General features: G+C 36.4%; 1 protein-coding gene across 5 annotated transcripts in view; it reads right to left on the reverse strand.

The window, feature by feature from the left end:
- Positions 1-16,839, reverse strand: part of VPS13B (vacuolar protein sorting 13 homolog B) — a 497,028-nt gene that overhangs the window by 81,054 nt on the left and 399,135 nt on the right. For all 5 annotated transcript variants that reach the window (XM_076329345.1, XM_076329347.1, XM_076329346.1 and 2 more), the window contains exons 37-39: positions 5,500-5,699; positions 2,677-2,884; positions 2,165-2,349 (exon numbers count right to left, since the gene is read on the reverse strand). In XM_076329345.1, coding sequence (XP_076185460.1) covers positions 2,165-2,349; positions 2,677-2,884; positions 5,500-5,699 — 593 coding nt within the window. The remainder of the gene's footprint in view (positions 1-2,164; positions 2,350-2,676; positions 2,885-5,499; positions 5,700-16,839) is intronic.

Below are 16,839 nucleotides of genomic sequence, written 5' to 3' on the forward strand. Positions count from 1 at the left end.
AGTTAAATCAGAACCTACAGTTTGAGATGAGTATTTGGTAAATGTAGTTAACCTAAAGAATTTGAAAATCTACTCTGTATTACTTATTCCACCCACATATCTATGTTAAACTAATTAAAAAAAATGTATATTGTCCATGTTTAAAATGGCTGTTTATCTACATTGTGCAGAGCTGCTCTGTGTTGGTGCATGGCCATTTCTGGAAAATGTGATAAATCACCACCTAGAGCTAGGCAACATAATTAATGGTCCACTGCCAAAATGTGGATCCTCTTGTAGGCATTTCTGCACTCCATGTGCCCAAGAGCAGTTTTTGAAAAGATGTCCTCTAATTCGGCTGATATCTTTCATCTCTTCCCTTGTAATTGAAAGCCGAAGGTAGCAATATAAGACTTACTAAGAATTAATTAATCATAAAATTGACAGACCTTAAGAAAAGAATGTGCCACAGTAAAAAGCATCATGGAGGGAAGCTATACAGGGACGCTTGACCACAAACTTAAAACAATACTGATGGAAACAGATCTCTGTGGTCAATGTATAAGATTAAATGCAAATCTGAAGAATTACACGAAGACCAGTAGAAGTTGACAGAACCTGAACACTGGTAGCTGAGTGCTTCCCGGTTTCTATCTTACTGTCCAAGGCAATTGCAGGGGAAATGAAAGAGGATTGCAACTACCTTCTTTTCTCTAGACCGTAGCACGGAAGCACAAAGCAGCAGAACGTGTGTGCTACTAGAAGTCCAGCTGTGTATGCCCACTTGAAGAAGAACTGATATTCCCCCTGTACAGGGTCATATTATTACACAAGCACATACATTATGTTCATGATGTCTGTTATCTATAATGGGAGCTTAATGTCATTATACCAAAAACTTGGTGTGCTCTGCTCTGAAAATATCATCCTGAAAGAAGGCAAATTGCTGGCTTTCATAGCAACCTAATAGGGTCATCAAGACAGCATACAATAACACAATTTTGATCTTTGATTCAAACCTCATGCCAAGTGGAGCTGATTTTTTTCCATTTAATTTTAATTTTCATGTAACTGAAAGGAGCTGACATTTGGCTGTCTAGAGGGCAAAGAAATTGGCAGGACACTTACATGATCTCACTAACGGTATGTGCACGGTAATAACATTATACCGTTTATCTGAGGAAGATTATCCTATTTATCCATAACTCAAAGCATATTGGTGCATAATTCAATTTTAAAAGCAATTTTTAAAGTTATAGCAATAATGAAATATAATTCAATATTTCTGAACAAATAGGAAGAATCGGGAGATATTTATTTCCCTTGACTCACAACACTATTCTGATTAACAAGCAGATTAAAATAAAAAAATAATGACAGATCCAATTTGTAATACAAAAAAGAAACTGATATTAACAAAATTAAAATTGAGCAAAAATCAAAATAGGTATGCAAGGAGCAAATGAATTTATAAAGATGAATTACACTAGACAGGAGAGAATGTAACCACCTGACTGTGCATTTTAGAAAGTAAAAATTCTCAGAGTTAAGGATCAGTGTAATCACGAGGTATGGCCTATTTTTGGGGCACAGTCACACAGCTGCAGCACTCAGCCCTCCTTTGAAGGGCAGTTCCATGATCTCACACAGTCAAACTGGACTACCCACTTCAACCCCCTCAAAGCAGAACAAGAGAAAATAGATCCTTTCTCTCTACCCTGTGGATCTTACTAGAAGAAGCACAGCCATCTGCCATCACAGACACAGGAGAGGATAGCCAGATTGGAGATTTTAGTTCAATGATTCCACTGAATCCTGGCAATTTCAGACCAGGTCTTTCCTCACGTGTTTCAGTTTGAACTCAAATGAAGTCTTTACTTAAAGACTGATGGATGAAATCATAGGAAGACAGAATAAAAACTCTGCATGCTTGCAAACCAGAACTGATAAATTTGGCTATAGCTTATGTCATGGAAAAACTTTACAGGTAAGTGGTTAAAATGTTTGCACAAGTAGTTTTAAAACTAAATATGTGCTCAAGCTGTGGAATTTACCACTCCTATTGATTTTATAGAGCTCCTGACACTTATTTTGTGCTCATTTTTAATAAACCTAAGTTTGAAAACATTCAGTTTACAGTAATGTTTCCTTTTGTTAATGAAAGTAGAAAACACTCATTACCCACCTGAAGAACATCTCCAAGGTCAGCAGTGCTAATATCTGGGTCTTCAGTGGTATTAAAAGGAACAGGGTTAATTCTTACAAGAGTGAGCACTCTGGGTTCTGGATATCTCCACAACATCATTCCCGGACTATCCTCAGTTTCATTGTAAAACACAACTTCATAGGCACTGGGCAGTTTTTGTGCTTCTGTCAAATGAAAGAAAACTATAATCTGTTATATAATTTCTAGAAAGAAACATGCTGGTTTATGAGACCAAAGTAGTTAAAAATAAACCCCTCAGGATCAAAAGAAGAGAAAATAAAAAAGCAATTTCCCTGACTTTTAAAAGAATACAGCTTAATGGAAAGAAATCAAAAAAGTATTTTTTTGTCATTCTAGCAGATGTCTTTTCAATTGCTTTTCCAAAAAAAGTAAAGTATTCATTATGAGAGGCAAGTAATCTTTAATAGGTTACTACTGTAGTTACTTTATAATTAAAAAAAAAAAGAAGAGAGCAATAATATTCTTCTTACCTGCATCTTGTATATACTGGAACAGGCCTGTTCTCAGATCATCTGAGGTGTGCTCGGTTTTTGAGGCCTGATTCCTTCCCATAGAAAAAAAAGTGGGGTGTGTACGTTCAGATAGCAATGTCTCTGCACTGCCCTTTTTAGTGAGGTACTGCCACAGAAGCTCCTGGAGAAGAACTAAACAGTTCAAATGCTCTTGACCCCAGAAAACCTTTTAAAAAAAAAAAAAAAAAGAGAAAAAGACAAAACAATTACATACAAATATTTAGTCATTTTTGAAGGAAAAAACCTCCCCAAAACAATAGGAACTTTACACGCCTTTCAGCCTGCTCTACTTCTACCTTAATTGCTTGCCAGTATCCTTAATGTGAAAATAAAGAACAGGAAAAACAAGAATTCTCTACAAAACCATTTCGCAAATTTGTTCTTTTCATCATTCAAAGGAAAGCATTAATTCTTACCACTTACAATTGATACTGATGCTGCCTGGAAGAGCACACAACTTAAAAGTGATATGCAAGAACTTACAGCTGAGTGCAGTACATAATGCTAGGACTAGTCACAGGTTTTGCAGTTTAAGATATGACAAAAAAAAACCCTTAAAGATGCAAAGTTTAAACTGTTCAAAGAGCATGTTGCTCCAAAAGTGGAATTCTGGAATGAATTAAAAACTGAGTAAGTGACACAGCAAAGAAGATGACTAGAAAGACATACGAAAGACCATCTCAAGCACAAATATTGAGTATATACAGCATATGAATTGGATGTTCTCAGAGTGAGGCTTAAAAGTGTAAAGTTTTTTGAAGTTTAAAACAGAAATTTAGAAAAATATCTAAGAAAAACTGGCATTCAAAGTCCCGAAGATTCATATACTTTATAGCAAAATAAAAGGCAAGTAGGCGTTCCCCTCTCCTAGCTTTGACAAGCAGCGCTGCTTTTCTCAAATCAAACTCCTGTTTGAGAGAATCACGTTCACGGGGACAAGTCCTTTAGTCTTCATGTGCAGAAGTGGGCCCAGAAGCAACAGGGAAGATAAGGAAGCAACTAGCAATTAATAAAGAAATAAGACTTAGAACCAGTGTGGGATGAAATCAAAATCACCAGACAGTAACCTAAAAGTCCATGGTAAGGGTAGGAGTAAAGTAAACAAGTCAGGTGTGCACATAAAGAGTAGTGCAAATTTTTTCACTGGGGAATACCAGTTTTCAAATATGAAAAAAAATCAGAAGATGCCTAAAGGGAGTGTAGTACAGCTGTCAAGGATGAAGCTTTTCCTTTCCTTGCATCTACATGTAAGCCCATGGAATAAACCAAGACTGTCTTGAAACATAGCTACAACCAGTCCTGAGCTAAATAGTCCTGGGCTACCCAGGTCATCCCCCTAATTCAGTGCATCTCTACTGCAGTTTCTAGAGTACCGCTGGGCCCAGGGTCCCAACACTTGGTCTAGCACCACCTCAAAGGAGCTCTGTGTCACCTCAGCTGATCCCAGAGGCCTCAGTCCCCCATTGATGGAGGAGGGAGGAATGCTTTTTCCCACCCACTTTTATTCATTTTATTTTTAGGCAGCTGGAGCTCCAGAGCACAGAACTCCTACTACAATATTCACAGATGAGGCACCAATTTCACATAAGCTCTCTAGGCTCTGCTGCAATAGAAATTAACAGTGGTAGAAGATGAGGTCATGTTTAGAGTTGGTAAAATCATTAGCCGTAAATAAATTAATTTAAAACAGAACTGCTAGTGCTTTTGTCAGCATTCTCAAATCTATTCTGCCAGACCAAATACTTAATTGTTTTCTGCAAAAGCTAATTAGCCCAGTGTATACTCTAATAATAAATGGCTTTCTCAGATTTATAGATATTTTTCTGGCCCTTGTCAAAACCCCAAAATTTTGGGGGAAAAAACCCCCAACTTTTTATTATTGACAACATGTAGAGGTAGTCAGCCACGTACCTGTGAATAACAAATAAAAAAGAAGCAGAGAAACAAACTGACTTTATTTATTCATTAAGATATAATTTTTTAAAATTTGTATTATTCAGTTAGCCCTATTCCCAGTGCTGTGGTTTTAAGAACTTCTAATGCCGATTCTGGGAAAAGACCTAATGACACGACTAAATGTCAAAATTTCCTTTTTGTGTTTTATATGCTTGATTTATACATTTATTTTAAAACATTTGGTGTGTATAGATACTACAATAAAAATAATTAAAACAAGACATATCTTAAAGCCCACTTGTTTAAGCCCCACAGAATCTATTTTTCATTCCAAGAACTCCCATGCTTCTTGGACTGGTTTCAAGTTGTGGGCACTTCCAAAAAGGAGAGGATAGCATGGAAAAATGAGTATTAATTGCTACAAGCAGTTTATAATTACTCCCCTGAGAAACTGGTGTAAGTTTAAAAAGAAAGGATATGTATTTCTTAAAGCTACCCCTAGGCATTACAGACACATAGCTCACGGACAGACAAACACACATACATCAGAACAGGGTCCTAGATATTAAGTGTTAGTAATTTGATCCAGTAGTTTTAAGGGAACACACACACACACACAGCTACAATACATGGCTTAAGCAGTATTTAAAAAAACCCAAAACACTGTACACAATTTTTCAATCAACAGTTTTACACGAAAGAGTAAGATACTTATTTTAAAAGATAAAATAAAACCCACCCAAAACAAACAAGCAAAAAACCCCAACCCAACGAACTGTTGTAGGCTGCAAAGCTTTACAGGCTTTCATGCAATTTATTTATGAAATCTCAATCATCCAAAGCCAGTCCAGCTCAATAGCAGAACCATAACCTTCTTATACAGACCTGCAGCAGTCCTCCTCTCAAATCGATGTATATTTTTGGAATAGATTGCTCTGGGCCAGGATCACCACTGTGCTTACACCACTTGGATTCCACATTAACAGAGCAGCAAAAAGGGCCCATCAGAGATCTGGCTCTTTCTTTGAGACTTGTTTTAAGTAGGAAATCTTTTATGTCAAGGACAAAAGATGATCCATGGATTCCTAAAAAGAGAGAGAGACAACTAATCCCGCTGGTAGTTATTCTCCCAACATTTATGTGCTTATTTCCTGAATTCACTTTACTATGAGCCTGGGAATCTGCCCGCAAGCAATTACTCACACAAGTAGTCCCGCTGACTTTAATGGAAATACTTGTGTGGACAATCGCTCTCCTCTCCAAGCAAGAGCATCACAGTAGTGCCACAAGACTTGTGTTGTGGTTTTTTTTTTTTTTTTTTAGCTTGCTCTTCCAACACTATTGAGCACGCTTTATACAGTGTTGCAGTTACGGAGCAGGTATGTCTCATGCACATTCCTTACAAAGAACTATTTGCCAAAACATTATGACTTTTTACATGTGTGAGTATTTTAAGGTTTATGAGAAGAGACATTTTTCATTAAACTATGAAATTTTTTTCAAAAGAGTATATTAAGAACAAGAACAGCTGCTTCACTTGATTATATTTTAAACTGATAGGAAATAGCTATATTGAAGGATTCTCTCTGCTTTTGTTCAGGTTAGTTATTATAAAATATTGCCTTGCTAGACATTGGAGTGCTTAGCAGGAGAATAAGGGTAATGTTTGAATTCAAATAATTCAAAACAATTACTGTAACTCAAAATATATAACATGTGTTTACCTAAAATACAGTTTAATCTAAACTTTTCACATCATAACCATTTGCACTTTACATAGCTTTATGAAACATAAAAATTATAATGGCAGGTTAGATTTATGACAGAACTTATGTACTCTCATTAAAGACAAACATTTGTAGGGAAGAAACACTATCTAGAAATGTCACCTCTCTTGTGAATTTAACTTACTGCAAATCACTTTAATAAAACAAACCATACTTAATATCTCTGTATTTCTTTTGTATATTTACATGAAAAGTACTATATCTGAGGCTGGGTTAACTTTTTTCTCTTCTGGTGCCCATACTTGGACTCAACTATTGAATGTCACCATACTTTATAACGCCCACAGCTTGTTTTTCTAATGAAACTGGATATTTACCAAAGCAAAAGATTAAAAACCACCTAAGGCTTACATACAGATGTTTCAAAGTACAGTTCCATTTTATATTTTCATACCTTTGCTGGTAGAAAAATCCCACAAAAATACAAGTCACTGTTTTGAATACATGCAGTAAAACTTCTCCTAGGAATCTCTTTTAGAATCCAGAAGGAAGTCTGTCTGCATCCTGGGAGTTACGATTTCATAATACCAAGAAATATTTTATACAATGGAAGGAAATATATTGGATTTTTTTTTTTTTTAAATCCAGCATCCACTAGGAAGGTGGTCCAGCAGTCCCCATAGCAATAATGGCATTGAACTGCATTCAACCCGAGTAGGAAGCACAAACAAGACACTCTCCCTTGAGCAGTTTGGAGTTTAGTAAGAATGATCAAGGGCTCGAGTGAACCTTTGCTCCACGCCAATCAACAGGACTGTTGTCACCGATTGGGAAAGGGGTTTTAGCTCTGGGTTATTTAGGCTGGCTTCTGAACCCCTGAGTCTGGTCTCATGTGTAACAGAGAAACTGTTATAGAAACTGTTCAGTGTTTTTTTGACACTGAACTTCAGTGATAATCAAGAAAACTAACATCAACATACCCTGACGCCTCTCCTTTTGGTACTGGTTCAGACTTGATTCTGTAAACTGTGGAATGAAGCAACTTCTCATACAGTCTTAAACCAAGAAAAAGAGGTACTTTTACGGGAAGGGCTCACCCTCACCCTGCTATGCTCAGTCTAGTTATTTTAAGAGGCACTAAAATATTTGGAAATTAAATTTTTTTTTATACTCTACATGGAACTTCGATTTTAAAGAGGAGAAATTCTCAGTAATTACTTCACAATTCTGTAATATACAGAAATGTTCTATAGTTCTATTGGAATATGTGCCGAGTTGCAGAAATAACAAAAGGGAAAAAGGAATGCCAGAATACAAGTGGTTTTATTTATGTTTTCTTTCACTGGGATTACACTTGGAAAGATTATGCTTTGCAGTCTTTCTCTGTTGTCATTTTAGTTCCACGAAGTACAAAGAAAACACAATATCCAATGGCTTAGAAACAGAACTGAGCATTCAGCGCATAATACTGCTGATTCAAAATCAGCAGTGCCTTTCTCAAACGCTATGTAAACAGTAAGAAATGAAGACACAATTAAGAATAAGGAAGTGTTGGTAAATTTTAAATAAATGAAATATTACAAGACACATCCATGGATTGTGTCCTGCAAATACCAGGAAAAGCTCAGGGACTCAATGAGAGAGTTTTTTTTTTCTTGCTGTGACCCAGGTAGCTCTTGTATAGGCAAGAATCACACCCTTGTCCTTCCTAGCAGTTATATCTACATGCTCTTTTGGGATGAAGTGACTCTTAGTATAAAAACCACTGTGCTCCTAATAAAAAAAATGCAGAGAGCATTCAGAGAAACTTGCACAAAGTGACATCTTGAGGAAGCTTAAAGAAAACAAATGAAGAAAAACAAGTATGTACAAACCCTAAAAAGCAATAGTAAATAAAGAGATCTCTGGGCCTGGGGGAAGCTTCAATGGGGTACCATCACTATGGAAATCCTAAAAGGATGACATTAGAAAAGAAATAATCTCTCTTCTTAAGGGAAGGGAGTGAAGAAATACCAGTATGCACTAGAAGGGAACTTATTTTAAGATCGCTAAATGCCATACTAACATTCAAAGTATATGCCTAGTTAGTGAAGTTGCTTTCTAAAGCAACTAAAGCAATCATCTCAGAAAGGTAAAGATGCAAAACAATTCTCCTCCATTTTTTTCCCTCCCACACCCTATTTTCAGTCAGTCCTTTCATGCATCTCTCACAAACTTCTATTGTAGAATTCCAACTTCAGTTTAAACAGATTAAATCAAAGTCTCCATTTGAAGTGAACTTGAGATGGCACCATACAGAAGTAATATATCTTCATAAACGATCGTTGTGATATGTAGAAGTTAACTTGTTCTGTTTGGGTTATTGCTCATGAACACCAACACACTTTTCAGTACGTGCAATAATTTACTTCTAGAAACAAATAGTTTCATGACTTTTAAAATACTCCTCCAAGAGACAAATAAATACGAAGCACTTGCTTTGGACAGTGTTTAAAAAATGCTGCCAGTCCTCCGTTGTCAGACTCCACCCAGACCCATAATAGCACTGCAATTTGCTGCCACGCTAACTGAGCAAAATACAACTTACACCAGGTTTCTGCATGCCATTGGAAGGATTACCTTTACGATGACATATGCTCAAAGGGAATATCCAGGTATTTTTAAACTTAGGAGGGTTTGAAAAAAAGCTAAGCACTTGCTTGGTAATGTCAAGAAGTTAACTTGCTCAGAAATTAAAGATGGAGATCATTCCAACAGAATAGTGAAGAAAAGTTACTAAAAGACAACATTTGCTTTGATATTCTACCATCTTTTTTTTAGTCAGTAGAGACTTGATTTATGCTAACGTTTACAAAGACATCTCATAGAATCTGAGTACCCTAATATAGTTATAAATATATTAGAGTTTATATATAACTATAATATAGTTATATTAGCGTTTACCAATAATAGGAGGCTCCATGTTTGTTAAACTGCCCTGTGTGTATAAATCCATTTGTGTGTATAGAAAAAAAAGAGCTGGCCCATTTTAATAGATGCAACAAATACATTAAAACAATCCTCGCCTTACAGTAACAAGCACTTAGTGTTTAGGCAAACAGGTGTTAAGGAAGAGTTCTGTTATTTTTCCTGGTTCACAGACAAAGGGAGAGACAATGTTTTGACATTAACTATGGACTTTCTGTTTCCAAAAACATCTTAAAATACTGATATTTGAATTAACTCCAAATGAAACAAGTAGAAATGTAGCAGGAGTTTTTTCCCTTCTATTATGCTCTGTGCATTTGCTCTTCCTTGGATAGCTGCAAATCCTGTTTGGTTCACTGCACTGTCACCTAATACAACATAGAGCACGATTTTAATTGGCAAACTTCTACATGGGAAAAGAGTTTTAAGAAAATGGAAACACATGTATTACAATAAATATAGCAAATGGCACTGGACTATACTCGAGCTATCTTTTGTAAAGCCTCTTGGAAGCTAGTAGCTTTGCTACAAACTGTAGCGCTAGGAAGAAAATTGCTTTTCTGAGTCTGGGGCAGGCCAGAAGCAAGACTGTCCCAGAGCACAGAGCCTACCACGCTGGTTCGGACTGGGCAAGATCCACATGAGTGATGCGGTCTGCACTGACAGCAGCAGCTGGCAGATCGCATTCCCACCCAAAGGACCGTGGTGCACTCTGAAGGAAATAGTCCAGGCTCTCCCATGGTCCCTCCGTGCCTGGGCGGCAGAGATACAATCTGGCTGCTGAAGGTTAATTAGCGAGTGGTTTTCCTTACTACCTACTGCTTTAATGTCACACATTACTAAGGTGATAATCTGTGATACTTGCTTCTGAGCATTCACTCCTCATATTTGTAACTTCAGGAGCTAGTTTAAAGTTGCCAAAGATACTAAGACAGCTTTGAATATGTAAATATGTTATTATATTTAATATATCGATACAATTATCTACATGATTTTTTTCCTCTTAAGAAAACTTCAGATACATCATGTAATGAGTAGTTATACTACAGTTATACTGCTCTGTTGACAGGTATCCTCTACAAAGCAGCTTCTGAGAAGAAAGGGTAACAAAGCTATGAAAATAATTACAGGGGAAATACTGCAGTTAATTTAAGAGTCAGCCAATTTATTCAAGTCTGGAAACAGCAGTAGCAAACAAATGGTGAGATGTAGTAAAGGACAATTTTCCAGGAGAGATTTAGTTAAAAATCCACTGACCACACTGGATTTCTCATTAGTGTCGAGCTGAATCTTATGATAATTCATTCTCCCCACGAGAACAATATTTACACATTACCAATTAGCTATTCTTTAGTGAAAGAGAGTTTTTCAGCATTACATGGGGACACATGTGGGCTCTGTAAAAACATGAGATGTGTAACACACGGTAAACAGAAAGTAATGATCTTAAACAGGCCAAACCCTTGAATTCGTCACTAATAAATGTCCCCATGCATTCAGCAGTCCTGGCTGCTGGGAGCCTGTTTTCTTCAAATACTTCAAACACTAAAATCCAGGAACATTTATTATTTTAATCCACTACAGGCAGTGCTTGATTTAACTTTATTGGTTGTGGTGGTGGTAGTGGTTATAGTGGGGGTAAAGCTATGTTCTTTTACACATCATTTCAAAAGGGCTTAATTATATTTTATAGCTCAGGCCAGGAATCTTGCTTGTTTTGTGTCTAACAAGGTTCAAATGGAGTTCAGGTCAGTGATGAATCAGAAGAGAAGTCAAAGATGGTTATCTATTTGAAATGAGCTCACCTCCCTTAAAGAATAACTGGGCAGGTACATCACGTTCATTACACTACTGAATACTAAATAGCTGAAAATTCTCAATTCACTTGTTGATTTGGTAATTTTGGATTTTGTGATGCCTGATCAGAGAGGGCATACTAAAGTTAAGATCTAAAGGGGTTTTCGTTTTTGGTCAAGGCCATCTTTGGTATACAATAATTTAGAATATATTTGTAAAGCTCTATATTGCCCTATCTTATTCTAATTAAGTGGACAAAAATGCATAATGGAAAACAACAAAAATAGTGTTCATTTTGCATCCGTGAGTCCAGCTGTCAAAATTGACTGAGTGCTATACCGACATCAGTAATACTTGGTTCTTGTATCATAAACATTTTATTTTTAGATATCAGCAGTTTTCAGAAAAGTGACTAAACAGTCTTACTCCAGCTTTACAGATGGGCATGGAGAGGTTCTTCAATTTAAAAAAACCTATGTATTTTCACGTCTTAATTTTAGGTGGTTGGTTGAAAACTTTTGTTTATTTTCAGGAGATAGCTGGTACCTACAACTGTCACTGCTTTATAAAGTTGTAGATACTTAGCACTACTAACAAATCAAACATTGAATGGTTGTACAGTAAACGAAGTGTTACAAAATAGTGGATGCCACTCAAAATGTAGCCCTATATAATTGCCACAAGGTTGAATTAGAATTACAGCTTTGGTGTCTTGCTCCTCTGCTCTGCACTTGATTCACTTGATTTCAACTGCTTTAATAAACTAAATAGTCCATGAACTAGAGGGTAACTTTTCTTCAGAAGTAAACCATCCTGAAGATAGTGCCTGGCAGCACCTGAGCTGTTTGAGCCTCTATAACCCAGTGAATTATGCTTGTGGAAGTCCAAGGCTTGACAGATATACCCAGGCCACACAAACTGAACAGGTTTCCCTGCACTCTTGGGATGTGGTTCCCCAGGATTTAGGCCAGTCCAGGTCCAGGCTCCTATGTCCCAATCTTCTCCTCCCTTCGGTCCTTCCTCCCTCTCCCTCCTTTATATACTTCTCTGAATTCTCTTTTGTGCCAGCATGGTCATTAACATGGACCTGTCCAGTGAGCCAGCTGAAGGAGACGATCGTGCTGGAAACTTTTCTCTCCTGTTGGGTTAGTTTTCAGACAGATCAGTGCCCTGACTCAACTCAGTGAACAGCTGCCCGAGTAACAGAGTTAGCACAAGGCAGAGGGTGGAAATATGTGGCCACAGTAACCTAAACTTCCTATGGAATTGCACCTTTTGTTTGGGCAGCAAGTTGGTGATCTCATCCCATAAAAAATATTCTTGTCATAGAAAAAGAAGAAACGTGTTGCCAGTATGTCAACAATTTAAACAACTTAAGGAACTGGTCCTTAACACCAGGTAATAATACCTAATCTCTGTGTTCTGTACCTCACACTGCAAAACGTAGATTGAACTGGAGGAATTAGAATCACAGAATCATTAAGGTTGGAAAGGACCTCTAAGATCATTACACAGAAAGCATAAAATGTACAAAGAAAACGTTCAGCTTTCACTGTTATCTGTATTTCCTCATGAATGTAAATATTCTATAGAATTGACTACCATGAAAATGCTGTATCACCTACTACTGCCACATATAGCACTGGGATCCACATAACAAAAGAAATTCCAGTCTCAAAAAAATATGCAATTACTTTCACAATAAAAGCTGAAGAGATAACAAAAACAACCGTATTTGTTCTGAATAGAATTTCATTTGGAGTCTACTTTTTAAAGGCAAGTTATTTAAACTGTAAATGCAGTTCTACAAAATTAGTGCACACTGTCTTGAATCAACAACTTACAACTAACTTTTTTTTTCTTTTTTCTTTCTTTTCCCCTGAGTTAACGTGCTAGTTCATCAGTAGCAATTCTGAACCCTGTTACAAAGTACCAGTAGGGAATCTGACCAGGATTAATAGTGGTACTCAGTTCTGGGATTAGGTGGTGTCTTGTTTCATGGATTTTAGGCCATCTGTTCTTCCCTCCTACATTATACTCGTGCAGAACTATAAACGCACCTCCACCTCAGGGACTATAGAAAGGAATTAGAATTCTTCTGCTTTTCATTATCACAAGATTCAGTAACTCATTTCATTGTCAGGATAATCCCCTTTTACTCTTTCTTTTGCGCTTGCAGGGTATGCCAAAATGACAAATAAAATCCCAGATGTTAGAGACCTGATGAGGTCTCCACCTTTTCTTGAGTGTTGGGTTTAAGCTACTTGGGACACAGTGTCAAATCTGACAGGACCCTGATGCCCACACCCAATATTCATTAAGGTTTGTTAGTGATTTGTATAGCTGTCTACAAGCTCCACTTCCACCTCAATCCTCAGTGGCCATTTAAATATTTAGTTTGTCCTCTGGCTTTTACTGACAAAGAATTAATTTCCTATTGTTCAAGTGTTGGAAAGAGTTTATATTTCTTTCTAAAAGTAACAAAGGTCTTCTGGGTGTTGTAAATGGCTTGTTACTGCTGCATATTATTTTAGGTAGTCATATCTAATTTAATGTTTTATTTCCCCATGGGCTAACTTGCATATCTGCAGCATCCAAACACTATGACAACGCCTTAGCAGAGTTTTCTCGAGAGAGTCAGTTAACTCCAAAATGAAGTTTGGTCTTTGCTCTACACCAATTAATAGCTGCATTTAATTTTTAATATTTCTATAAAGTATCTCAAGTATGTACTTTCTTTCAGGTTTAGTAAAAATACTGGCGATTATCATACATTCAACTAGTGTTTATTTTTTTCCCTTATTTATATGCTAAAGTAATCATCTCTGCATATGGGACAAAGGGCTAGAGAATTCTGTCTATGATCTTTGGAATATTTTATGTCCGTAACTCTCTCAGTTCAGACACTGAACAGCAAGACTTCCCTCCTGTGTCCAGCCAGAGCAAAATAAGGCTCCACCAAGAGGCTACAGGCTTCTTGCTGTCTTTCACTCTGGGGAGAGTACAGCCCTCAACTTCTCTCATTTATCTGCTCTTTTGGCAGGTAGGTAGTGCTAATTTCAACACCAAACCTAAATTAACTGAAAGCCATATGTTTAGAATTGCATTCTATTTCCTAGTATTGCTAAAAATTATTTCAACTTTAATGGCATGTGACTGTTCTGGAGTGAGCTGCATACCTCAAGTGTAATACCAAGCAATCTCAAATCTGACTGGATACATGGCACTCGAGAGCTCTAGCCACTTTGTAGATGATGCCACATGCTTCAGAGGCCAAAAATCACTGAACCAGGTCTAACGATAGTTCTTGAACTTGGGGTTTTTGTCAACAGTACAAATAAGCTGCCAAAAACGAGCTAAATGTTTGTTACTTGCTTGTATGAAATGGGTACAAGTTTTAACTTGCAACCCTAAGCCACAAAATATAAAATGACTACAGATAATTATTTTATTTAACATCAGTATGACTTAAACTCCTGCCCTTAAGGGTATCAGAAAAACTGTAGTGGTAGACTCTTTTGAAGTAAAATTAATAATATCTTTTTTTGGAAAAGAGATTTTGGTTTGGTTTGTTTTTTTGCCAATACACTGCATCACATTACTAAAACCAAAATATTCGGGATTTCACCATAAGTACAGAGGGGAACATAAGTATTCTAGCAGAAATAGTAACTATGTTGTTATAAGTAACTGTTGTATTAAAACATGAAAAATGTCCAAAAAATGCAGTCCCTTGACAGACTAAAGGTTTGGGGTTGTATAACAGTGCAGAAGGATATGTAGAAATGGAGGTGTTTTAATTTGATCCAACTGCAATGTGAGTGTTACAATTTATTTTATCAGAAGTGAAATAATTCAACTAATTAGACCCTCTGTTTTTCAGAAGCTACATCTTTTTACTTCCGTTAGAAATTAAGAAGAAAAATTAAAACAGAAGGCCTTTAGCTTCCATGATTAAACCAGGAAAGTCTAGAGGGAAAACTGATAATTTTAAAAAAAGTTATATGGCAAGCTTCTTTCTTAATTTCAGCTAAAAAAATCAAAGCATTACACAAGGTCACGCACTTTTGTTTTCCCCCTATAAGGGAGGAAAAATGCTGACAATACATTCTTGCGAGGTTTTTTTGCTAAATAATTCCTAGCAAATAGGATTCCTTACAAACCAACTTTGTCTCCTACATTAAAACTCATCTGGAAAAGGGGTCATTTACACTGTTTATAAAACACTGCCACATAAAATGTGTAAAACCCCCCATATTTCACTAAAAATAGCTTGCGTAAGTAAGGGATTAGAGTAGTTTCTACTGCTATAATTGTTCCTTTGTAGTTTTTTCCATGATGTTTTTGAACAGTGTTTTTAACTATGTTCATTAAAGTCAGCACATCAAAAAGGATCAAAGAGAAAGCTAGTGAGAACCAAAGAAACCCCAAGCGTATTGTGTTGTCTCACTGGGGAGTTATGCAGATTCAAGTAAACAAGTGCAAATTGTTGAGGTTTTAATGAAAATTTTCTACAATTATTGTATCTGAAGTCATTCTATATAATAACATCTGTACAGCAGATGGCCATACTGTACAAAAGGCAAGCAATGCTCCTTTTTCTTCCTCTGTTTTAACAGTACATCTGAGATGACTACTTTTGTCATTGTGCTTAGTTTGGTTCAGCAAATAATTCGTAAAATGCAGCTGCTGCAGATGGTCACAATAGTTATTTAACTGTAAAATCAAAGACACAATGAAGTATTTGCGTATTAGTTTCATTCTATAAAAAAAATAAATCTGACATTAACCCTGTTCAGCTCAAAAGGTATATCTATAAAACCTTTTGTAAAAAGAAAAGTAGTGAAGAACTGATATATTTAAATACTCCTTGCTCCCAAGGCACAGCTACTACACTTTTTTTTAATTGAGTTAGCTTGCGTAATTTGTTTGCAATAATAAAACAAATCTAGTTAGTAACTGTGATAGTCTTCTAAAGTATTTTTAAGACGAGATTATAATCCCGTTTCCCCCACACTGAGTAATTTATCTTCTTTCCCGAAGTTATAATTTCCACTTTGGTTTCTATCAGCACTTGAATTTCAAGTTAATAATTTTAAATAAAAATCCAAACCATTTATTAAAAGAATTCTTGACAGTTTCAATCAGTTTTCTGAAAGTGTCTTTCGCACTTCTTGAAACTTAAAACAATTTATTGCACCGTCACAATAGCATGCAAAACCTCATGCACATATATTTTTCTTTTTATAAAGCAAAGATAAGGCAAATTTAACTGGAAAAAATGTGGAAAGAGTCTGTTGATGTCTATTTATTATCTGGTTATAAAACTTCTTCATATAGAATAACTAATTTCCATTTTCATTAGATTCAGCGTCAGTATTGCTTTACTCAACAATGCTTGCCAGACTACAAACATACTGAAGATTCATGTATAGCTTGTGACATGAAAAATAAAGATTGGCTTCCTCAGACTGCCAGAAGAATTAAGAAACAGAACTTCGTAGCAGAACGTTGCTGAGGCTTAACAGGCAAGGCAAGGTACGTCCTCCTTCTGGGAGGATGAAAAACTCCAGGGTAAGTGATACACACTGCTGAGTTTGCCAAATTGCTTCATAGTACAGTGACGGAACGGGCTCGGCTTTGATATATCGAAGCTTGCCGTGGACACCATAATGTACCATGGGACAGATAATGTATAAATGATAGAGGTGAAGTGATGGAAGGAAAGAGGATT

The sequence above is a fragment of the Aptenodytes patagonicus genome, chromosome 2, assembly GCF_965638725.1.
Source record: "Aptenodytes patagonicus chromosome 2, bAptPat1.pri.cur, whole genome shotgun sequence".
Classification (NCBI taxonomy): Eukaryota; Metazoa; Chordata; class Aves; order Sphenisciformes; family Spheniscidae; genus Aptenodytes; species Aptenodytes patagonicus.